This window comes from Mesitornis unicolor, unplaced genomic scaffold (assembly GCF_000695765.1).
Source record: "Mesitornis unicolor isolate BGI_N332 unplaced genomic scaffold, ASM69576v1 scaffold10622, whole genome shotgun sequence".
NCBI lineage: Eukaryota > Metazoa > Chordata > Aves > Mesitornithiformes > Mesitornithidae > Mesitornis > Mesitornis unicolor.
In genome coordinates this window covers 1-11372 of record NW_010171216.1, presented here as the reverse complement: position 1 = coordinate 11372, position 11372 = coordinate 1, and the positions used below count along the sequence as shown (strand labels likewise).

The window sequence follows — 11372 nt, the reverse complement described above, 5'->3', positions numbered from 1 at the left end:
GGGAAAAAAAAAAAATCCTGAAGGAAAACTAGCACTCCAAGAAATAAGATTCGTTCACAGCCAGGTCATAGCCAGAATACAACTTTGAATAATTCCTACAAATTACCTAGAAACAAAAGGAACTGAAATATGCTGGAATATTTTTTCTCTATTGAGATATTAGGATCACAGACTAAGTGGAGTTTCCTTGATATTATCAGCAGGAGTTCAAATGCCATCTCTGACAGCTGGGCAATGTCAGAGTCCCCTTTCTGCAAAAAGAGCAGAGCAGATGCCTAATGTGGGATTCTCAGGCTGGCAAAGAGTGTGGAAGTTTTCCAATTTCCCCTGAAGAAGCAGAAATAGATTCTGCAGCTGTGGAGTGCTAGAAGCCTGTCAGGTTCCTTCATGACTGGCAGCTGAAGAGGATGTATGTCATTAAATGGTGCTCTGTAACTTCTATTTTTCTTTCCATCTTATTATTTCATTCCACGCATTTTCAAAGTATTGTTAAACTACTATGTAGTATGCGACTTTCAAGTCTTCTGAAAGTAGAAAATTATTCACTAGACAATAAAGGCCATGTAAATCCTTCTGAGAAAAACAACAGTAAACCATATACACGTTCATTTTAACATTATTCAGGTCATCAACAGATACAGACATAAACCACAAGCACTTAAAATGCAAACTTACCAGCTTTCCTTAGAAAATATTTGCTATTTCTGCAAATTAACAAAAAATGCATAATTATGCATAAACTTGCCTCTCTTCCAGATTAGTTTTGTGTTACTTTTTAATTTTTAATTTTATTTTTAAAGAATGGGCATTACATGTGAATATGTTGCTTCTTATTTGAACAGAACATATGGACTAACTTAGCTGGCATTTTCCTTATCAGAAAAACAAACAAGTCTTGATGTGGGTGTTCTGCCAATTAAAACACTTAACTGTGTTACAGACTGCAACTGATGCAAATCCATTACATAAACACAATGCACTTTTGGAAAATAGCAAATTAAATTTTTGCTCTTGTGCACTGCCAACAATAAGCAATAAAGTGCTGCATACAATTATGCATGCACATAACTTTTTAAAACACTGCCAAGACAAAAAAAAAAAAAGACATTATGTGAAACAAAGCCTGCTCAATCCAAGTCTTTAAGTATGAATAAAATCCACAATTCTGACACATCAGTGCATGTACTGACATTCACTCATTTTGCTTCCATATCCTGAGAAAGAGCTTAAAAACAAATAGTCATTAAGAAGTTCTCAAAGCAGGGCAGGTACAGTAAAAATCTCTTCCTCACTTCATTATACATTACTGAAAATGAAGCCTCCATATGCTGTACACAGACTTCAGCACATAATGACAATAGTAACATATATTTTTTTAACAACAGTTCTCTTAACTTCTGGCCCTGATCCTTCTAGCATGGCTTTGACTGCCAAAAGGACCTGACCTTAAAAAGTAAGTCAACCACGACAGATCCAGCCTTAGCATTAGTAGAAAATGTTGTGCAGTGACAGAATAGCTACGCACCCCTAATGCGAATTAATACTAACTTATCTCGGTTTTTTAGATACCTGTAAATAAAGGTAGCCAAAGCGATCTTAAGGTTTTAAGCACAAAACTCCAGATTCTAAGATTTAAAAAAGGTAATGAAATCACTGATAAATCTTTATCCTAGCGAGGATCGCCTCTTACAATATTTCAGAGTATCTGAAATATCAGCATTCTCAGTCTTTTCTATAAGAAGAGTTGATAACAAGCAACCAAGGGAGAAGGATGTTAGAGAGTCTGCTAAGTTATTCTTCTGTGGTCTACAGTTATTTTGTTCTTATTTATTTTCAAAATATTTACATGACTTGAAGACATTTTTATGGCTGATCTTTGGGTACTTTTTCATCAGTGGGAAGGTGAGAAGAGTGTCCGTTAAACCATACAGCACTTCCGTTTAACGCAAACATGGTTAAGGTCTATATTCCTTTGCTGCTACTGCAAAGAACTCACATCAGATTTGTTCTGTTCAATTTGGTTAGGGGAGAGGGGATTCTAAGTCTCTCCTGGCTCAAGTGGAGAGGAAGTAACATCATTCAAGAGACATACTATTTGGGAGGACTCCTTACTTCTAACTTCTGAGATATTTTGTGTCTGTGTGTGTGTGCTGGAGAAAGGTAACAAAAAAAAAAAAAAAAAAAATCACTTCCCCAGCCTTCATCCATGCACTCACCAGTGTACTATCCTGATCATCCAGAAACGCTTAAGCATCAATACACATATGAGAAAATGACAGCACAGAACAGGAAGCACAGGAGGGGAAATTAATTTCCTTTAACAGGCTTCTTAATTAGCCATACTACCAAGTTTACCTGTCCCTAAATCAGTAGTCAGCTGTCATCTGTAGAGACTGAAATGGTGCAGAAATTACACTTTAAATAATGGTAAATTTGTAAACCTGCATGAAATATCATTTATTTTACATCTTATACACAGATCAGGTTAGAGTTACTCCTGACTTCTCCTGGGCTTTTACCAACTCCTAGGGAAAAAGAAAGGCAGTACTGTAGTAAGGAGAGGCATTTGCAAACTTCCTGCAAATAAGTGGCAGCTAGCACAGCATAAAAGTAGACAGCACTGTCAAGAAAAGAGATGCTCACTTTTTTGGCAGCTCCTGCTATGAAGTCTCACAAAGCATTAATATTGCCCCCTCTGCTGGCAATGCCGTGAAATAATACTGGTAAAATTGCTCCTGTTATCCCCCGGGTGAATCTGTTTCCCAGCTGGTAAGGAGCTGGCACAAAGAGGGTAAGATACAGCTTCTTCTGGCAGGGCCTTACTTTTGCCCTCTGTAGATATGGAAAGAGTATTGGCACTTCAGCCTTTTAGAAAACTCACCTACCAGACTTCAGACAGGGCCTTATATCACTGGGGAAAATAAAAGGCAAAAATCACCCTCATTCCTCATTGAATGAAAGAAATGCAACTCTACCAAACTGACTAGGTATTAAACAGTCATTTCACCCTGAGACAGACTTCTCGTGGTTCAACAAATCCCACACCAGACTTGCAAATATTTGCAAATCCCCAGTTTGATTCTACTTTCACATACTCAGAGGTGAAAAAGTAAGCCAACAATAATGTAATATACAGTGTAAGAAGCAGTATTTCCCCAAGTATGGATTCACATTCAAGTATTCCATCCTGTGTTTAACGTAAAAAAGTTAAAAGAGAGTTACCTTTTAAAGTCTTTGAGTGTAATGGCATATTTTCTGCCTGAGGATCCAAAATAAAATTGTAAGAGTATTTCCTTCCGATTTAATTGAAGCATAGTCACATGTCAACACAAATGTATTTGTCTCATTGAGATTTACCTTGACTTCAAAGGTGAAATTGGCTGAAAATTGCAATTGGTGACTTAAAAGAAAGGTATAGTGGCCCGGTTTCATACTAATGATGACTGTACGAAGCATTTACTGTTGTTCAATTTCTCTCTCACCTTCGGGCAGCTTTTCAGCAACTGTACAGTATCAGATACAGTGCAACTGTGACATCTAGTGGCCAGTGAAGAGGAAATAAAAGACTTTCCACTCCTAAAATTCATTTGTTTGTTGTTTGTTTTTTAACACTACCACTTATGAACTTGCAGTTTACACCTACTTTTTTGTACAGTCACTGGCAGAGGTGGTAGTAATGATCCATTGTAAGAGCAGTAAGATCAAAATATCTAGTATGGAATTACTTTAAAAGAGAAATCAAGTGCTTTTATTACAACAGCGTGGAATAATATTGTGCAAGTGAAGAATTTCTAGTGAAGAGCAGAGTACAATGTTCATGGCTGACAAAAACCCTTAGAGCAAACTATTATTAAGCAGCCTTTTCTGCCCAGATTACAAAGGACATTTTAAGCAATGCTAGGAGAGTCAATGGGGTGACTCTCAAACTACACTGACAATTTTGATCTACCTTAATTAACACAGGATGAAATTAAAAGGTCAAACTTTGAAGGTTTCTACTGTGGAGGAATAGAATAAATAGCCTAGTGGTCACTAACGTGCAATAGACCACTACTCAGAAGTGCAATTATCAACCAGAAGGAGTAATGAAAGAACATCACTGTCCAATCTGTGTTTAGATGGGAGACAAGCATAGTATTGCCTTAAGAAGTAAAAATAAATTTGAAAAGTTGCTGACAACTGTGAAAATTGCAGACTAAAGTGTGACACAGCAAGAGTCTCTACCTCAAACATTTATTATGAAAAATTGCACCACATAAATAACAATTTCTGCTACAGTTATATTAATTTTTCATTCTTCCTCATTAAATTCTCACTTTTCATGAGACAATTTCTTGGAATAACTCCTATGAAACTGGTAAAATCAAATACCTCAGAGTAAGAACTGTGGGTCATAAAGGTTTCAGTAGGTGTGACACAGTACACACCCAGACACTGCTAAGCGGAAAAAGTGTAGCCATCCAAGTACAAATGGATTATACATCTCCAAGGCCTTTAATCACAAAACAGATTTCCAAACAGTGTGTGCAAAATTTAAACATCTCTACACATAATAGAATGGTTTAGGTTGGAAGGGACCTTAAAGATCATCTAATCCAACACCACTGCCATGGGCAGGGACACCTCCCACTAGACCAGGTTGCTGAAAGTCCCATCCAACCTGGCCTTGAACACTTCCAGGGAGGGGAACTTCTTATGTGAATAGGTAAAGAACTCAAGAGCACTTTTAAACATGAAAAGAAAAATGGGAGCCCTTTTAGAGTATGCCATAATTTCCTAGTAAATCATTAGCAAACGACTAGCAATTCAGCTTGTATAGTTCTGTAGGTAATGAACTTCAGTCACAATAAAGTAAAATATTAAGAAAGCATTAAGAGCCACTCCATCCATTTTACTCCAACTTCAAACTAATAGATCTATACTTATTGATCAAGAAGATACTTTGCATACCATTATAATATTGTTTTCACAATTGTATATTTATGTCTCTTCAACACAAAGTACTGAGAACACTTTTGATGACAGAAACACTGACCTATTCTGATGCAGGCTATGGAATTTTGATCACTGTTGATGTATTTTAATATTTCCATAGCACAACTACAAACCGCAAGATGAATTAACTTGTAAAAACACTCAAAAATATAAAATGTCTTATAACTTACATTTACATAGTTTCTTTCTAATTACATACCTTCTGTTTTAATATGAAAATAAATCTCTACAGAAGGATCTGCATTAATTTATCATGGAATTTAAGAAGCTATAAATTTAGAGAGAATGAAGTGTAAAAACTGAAAAATATTCCCAGAACAACTAAACTACCCGTCTCAAAAGAAAAATCTGTACTGAAAGTGACTACCAGTTATCTGATATACTGATTTCTTGAAAGCACCTGTTGCCCCTTGTTTAGAGTAATTCTGGGGAAATAATGGAATACAGCCTGACAAAGATTTTTTGTTTGATGATAGGGAGGTATTTAACATTTTTGTTACTCAGTCACACATAAAAGTTTAGGGAACTAGTACTTACAGTGGATTCAAACATACTTAAAGTTACCCTCAATTCAGATATTTAGCTGGTAATTTGATCAGTAAGATTTCGCAAGAATTTCAGAACTTCTGCTAAGCACACAGTTTTGTTGCATATTTCCCTATGGAAAGTCTCGGTCTGATCATTTTTGTGAAAATAAAACACTGTAGAGCAACTACAGCAGTCAAGGTTTAGTTCGGGCTGTAACAGTATGTGGGGAAAGTAAATATTATTTATTATTTCACCTCAATATCTGAAAAAGGCTTCAAAAAAATTAAAAAAGTTTCTATCAAGTAACAGAAAAGCATTTGAAACATATGCTAAAATACATGTGCTCACAATTAGTTCAAATACAGGACAGCAGGTGGCACTGGCAACATGGCAGTGTTAAAACAGCTGTGTTGAACTGGTATAAAATAGAACATATTACATCTGTCATGTCTTTAATGTGAAGTTGTAAATATACAGAGCACATGCTCTTCTTTCATAACACTTTATCCTTTGCTGTAAGTGTTCTCTTTGATATTGTTACTTGGTAGACTTTATTAAGGTAGTTGCAGAGACAGAACTATCTTCACAGGGATGTATCATGACAGGACAAGAGACAACCAGTAATAATTCCTGCAGAAGAAATTCCACCTGTGCATAAGAAAAAAGCCCTTTCACTTGAGAACAATCTACACTCTGACTGCAAAGCTGGTAGAATTCACCTCCCTGGAATAACTCAGGACTGTGTTTGACAGGGCCCTGTGTCACTCAATCTGCAGCCCTGCCTTTAATATGAGGCCGGACCAGGTGATCTTCAGAAGTTCCTTCCAGATTGTCCTGTGACTCAGTATGATTAGGCCACACAACACAGCACCATGCAGAGAAGCCTGGACAGTGCTCCAACCCAGCTGTAACATACACATGGGCAGTAAAACATTCTTCACAGGCACTGCTGCAGGTAGGAATTAACAATATGCTGTTAATAGGACAAATTTTACAGCTTTCAGTTGCAGAGCTGGCTCATTTGTTGTTGCTTCAAACATGCTACTGTACCTCTGACTTTGAGGACACACTTCTGTTCTTCACATGTCATTCAGCCATAGTAAAGAAAAGTCATTCTTCATGCAGGCCACAGAGAAACTAACATGAGGGCCACAGCTGACACGCAAGCAGAAACTTGACACTCTTATGTTAATACTTACATTCTCTAACCCAAGGAGGACCAAGAGTGGGATTGTTGTCATTCCTCCCTGGATCCACTCTTCTAGAGAAACAGTGCCATCATGATCATAGTCAATTTCTTCCATCATTTCATGAAGAATCTACACAGTTGAATGAAAATTCTCATAAATTCCACATTCTAATATAACAAGAAGACATGTGCAGATCTCCAGTTACCTCATCCGCATGCAAAAATGAAAATATTATTTGTATGGCATCTGTACTAAAATGAGTACTGCCAATTCAGAAAAAAAAAAAAAACATTCTATACCTATTTATATTTTATTATCACCTAAAGTTCCCAAACTAAGTTGTGTCCCCTTGTCTATTCACTATGTGCAATACAAATAAGACGTAGTTACTTTTAAGAAATTTTCAGAGACAAATCAGTTGTGTTGTAAATGTTAATTACTACATGCATTGAAAAAAAAGCTTTAAACTGTAGCAAGAACATTTCACAGAGCAGATTTGATCAAAAAAAGACACATAACAGTGCAGTGTCATAGCGGAGCACAGACTAGTATTATATCTTGTTATTGCATAGAATCACATGTTGACATGAAGCAACACCAAATTATTAAATGTCATCTCTATCAACATTAAAAACTTGTGATAAAATGGATGCTTACTGGATTTAGTTCAGTAACATCCCATTCAAGGTATTCTGCAACATGCATCATTTGAGCAATGATATTTTCCAGCTCCTACAGATGACAGAAGAAGAGTAACATTTAATGCAATATTATAAAGACAAATTCTACTGCAAGCAACTTATAATTCAAACATATTGCATTCAGTGACACTGTTTTATCAATGTTCCTAATGAAATGTCCTTTACATAGGAAGTTGTACCCTCTTAGGTAAATTCGCTTCACTAGCAAAACATCAGACATGAACTGCAAAGCATACAGGGAGTTAAAATGAAGCCCACAGCCAAAGGAATACCTTTGGGTTGAAAGTAGTAGCAGATTCTCCCTTCCTAGTTTTTCAATTGACCATTGATTTCATGATCTGAAGTCCACCCAGTGACATAATGATGTAAGATAGATTCTTTAAATTCCAGCACACTAACTGTAATGAGTTATTTGACAGCAATTTTTTCACAGTAATTATATAATTCACAACTTTCTAATTGAAATAAGGCATAAAATGGACATTATGAACTAATACAGATATATTTTATCACTATAGTGTTGCAATTTCCCTTGATCACGCGCATCACTAGCACTTTTGCAGATTCATATATACAATTTGGTTTGTAAACATGCTCAAATGTTTATCTAGAACTACTCTGAACTCTCATGTGTATTTATTATGCACTGGCTATCTAATCAATATTTTTCACTACCTAAAACTATGATAAAGTATTTACTTTATATCCGTATGCAACTTAGATTCCCTTTTGCCCTATCAGTTATGGGAATCACCTCCTGTTCTTTACCAATCCCCTCCATACTTCAGGGAGATAAAAGAAAAATGGAAAGAAAAAAAACCCTGCCAATAAAATACTTCCTTATGTTAGCTAACATTTATAAGAAAACAAAAATAGTTACATTTTTAAAATGAGTGCTATAGCTCTGATTTTCCTTCAAACATTTGTTTGGAGTAATCCTCAAAACTTGGTCTTTAATATTGTTCCCCCTTTCTTAAAAATACATATGGACAAATGTCAGAACTCCCATGTTATCTACTGTGTGATTCTCACACTTTCCCCTTTTAATAAATTGTTTACCAATGGTGCTTTCATATACGTCTCTCAGTAGTACACTAGAATTTTAGGAATCATATTAATGTGTCTCCTACAGTAATATGATTAAAAATGAGAAGACTACGGAATGGAACTCTATGATAGCAGTATCTGCATTTGAAAATTTATACAGTTGTAGAAGCAGCAGCTTAATGGAAAAGAAAATTCAAGAGTTACTTTCAACATGGGTGACTTTTTATCTTCTATAGTTTATACTGCTTCTATTAATTCAGGGGAAATATAAAATTGATTTCAATTAATGTAGTTTCATATAGGTACGCCATTATGACATACTCTTGCAATGCATTCAAATATGTAAATAACATTACCGAACTATCCAGGTATCCATTCCCATCTGTATCATATAAGCGAAACATAACTAAAAAAGGAAACAAGAGAAGGCAACTCAGTTAGAAAACAAAGTAACAATATTACTTCATTCAAAGCAAAACAAAACAAAAACAAACCACAAACACACCAATGCACAAAACCACCAAATCTGAGTTTCAAAGAACGGACAAGCATTAACATTTTATTTTAACAATCACACTACCTGCAGACCCACCAAGCTCTTCGTATTACACAAGAGGATCACTTAGTGACGGGCCTTGCCACAGTGCCTCCAATGAAACATATTAGCAAGACAGCTCAGTTGCACCTTTTCCACTCCAACAGTTAATTTGGTCTATGAACTTAATTCCGGTTCCTGCTACAGATGATCTGAATTTATGGTGAGCACAACCCAAAGGCCCTTCTCCACCATCTCACCAAACACAGGATAACACGCAACTGGCCAAGTAAATGTTGATAAGCCTGCTCAAGTTACAATGCTATCCTACTCGTTTGGTTGCAGCTATCAATATTCAAGAATGAAATTGCTTCAGAAATGCTTTCTGACCAACTAAATGAAACAGAGGATGATTATTTGAAGTATCTAATCAGCCAAATCCAACAATAAACATTTCTCACAGACTGAATCCTCCCAGAACCAGACTTCCTTCATCAATTTGAAAATGTATTCCAACATGTGGGGAGTTATCCAGACAAAAATAGCTGAATTTTGACAATAACCAGAAAGAATATATACTTTCAGAGTTGTATCACACCTTGATTCCAGCCACAAGAGTGCGTATCTCCACCATTACTCAGCTGACCATATACTACATCCGTTGCAGAGCAGAATTTGACTGAACCTTTGGTAGGAATACCATTAGAAGGCTAAAGATGAAAACCAGACACCAATTAATACCTTGCTCTTTGTCCCTATTTTCTCAGACAGTTTGTCAGAGCTCTGAAATCTAAACACTATCTCCCTCAAAAGTGCAGGCCCCTGGATCTATTTTCTAAGAAATAAGAAGAAAGTCTATGTATGTACAGGTGATTCCAAACAGTGTAATGCTTGACTGGTAGCAAAAACCAAGCAATCCGCTTACAGACTGCCCTATAAGATGTCTTTGGAAACATAACATATGACCTATTCAACAGTGAACAGTTCGATCACACTGGATCCACAGCAAATGCTGTTACAGTCCAATAAATGCTGCAAGCAAACCTTATTTCAGTTTGTAGAAAATAATACAAGAGGAAATTCCTAGCAATTGAAAACTAAAGTTCAGAAAGAATTTGATTGGTTTTAACTTCAGCAGAACATATTTAACTGTTATATGGTATGGTTTGCTTCCCTTATATCCCCCCATCTTATTTCTAAATTGATGACCTAACTTCAGGGAAAAAAGGTAGATACTACATCTCTCTACCGCTTCTGCAATTTTTGTCACTGTATTCCACTGCTCTTAAGAGCTGTAATACAAGATTGAAGATATTTACTGTGGTACATTGTTTCAAGCAACAAAGGACCATTATTCTTTAGTTAAAGGCTAAGAAAACTTACAAAAATACCTTTCTTTGCCTGTGAATTACATAGCAGAAGTGTTTCATTGTAAAACAACAGTTAATTCTAAAAGCCACCAGAGATTGGTACTGTCCCTGCTAATATGCCTTTTACCAAAGCTGCTCAGAGAACTACAGCTAATATTATCTGGCAAAGGTACCATTAAGCATTCACAGTTTCCATAGGTGTGAATCACTGAATCACTCAGTGATAAAGTTCAAATAATTTGGTTCTCCTTCCTCCTCCACTGTGACTGTAATGCACAGTTCAAAGAATGTTCTACAGTTATTCTGTAGGCAAGTTTTAGCATCTCCCTGATCTTTACCCACTCCAGAGAAGTAGTGCTTACAACCTTTTCTCCTGTAACATGAATCAGTAGTTCTAATTAGTCACTTAAAAACCTACATTAGCATAATTAAAATTGTTTCACCTTTGTAACAAATAAAGTCTCTCCAATTATGTATGTATTGGGTCCTGAAAAGGCTCAACCTGCACTCTTGGCTAGACTCTGAAAAACTATGCTACTGGTGTGGCATGCAATCCCTTTTTTATTCATACCCTGCTAAATATTCATGTTCTTGCTGATTTATGCACTCTAGAAGTGGACAATGGGAAGGCTGTGGACGTTGTCTACCTGGACTTTAGTAAGGCCTTTGACACTGTCTCCCACAGTATCCTCCTGGAAAAGCTGGCTGGGCATGGCTTGGATGAGAATAAGCTTTGCTGGGTTAAAAACTGGCTGGATGGCCGAGCACAGAGAGTTGTGGTGAATGGAGCTAAATCCAGTTGACGACCAGTCACAAGCGGTGTTCCTCAGGGCTCGGTTTTGAGGCCAGTCCTGTTTAACGTCTTTATCAGTGATCTGGATGAGGGGATTGAGTGCTCCCTCAGCAAGTTTGCAGATGACGCTAAGTTGGGAGGCACGTATAGATCTGTCTGAGGGTAGGAAGGCTGTGCAGAGGGACTTGGATAGGCTGTAACAATGGGCTGTAT

General features: G+C 36.6%; 1 protein-coding gene across 1 annotated transcript in view; it reads right to left on the bottom strand.

Annotated features, from left to right (window-relative positions):
- The window catches only part of LOC104537160 (diacylglycerol kinase beta-like), a gene marked incomplete at both ends in the record, with an annotated part of 57524 nt that extends 47818 nt beyond the window's left edge, over positions 1-9706 (bottom strand). Inside the window, 4 exons of the mRNA XM_010179964.1 lie at positions 6723-6842; positions 7371-7445; positions 8818-8867; positions 9595-9706. Coding sequence (XP_010178266.1) covers positions 6723-6842; positions 7371-7445; positions 8818-8867; positions 9595-9706 — 357 coding nt within the window. The remainder of the gene's footprint in view (positions 1-6722; positions 6843-7370; positions 7446-8817; positions 8868-9594) is intronic.
- Between the last annotated feature and the right edge of the window lie 1666 nt (positions 9707-11372).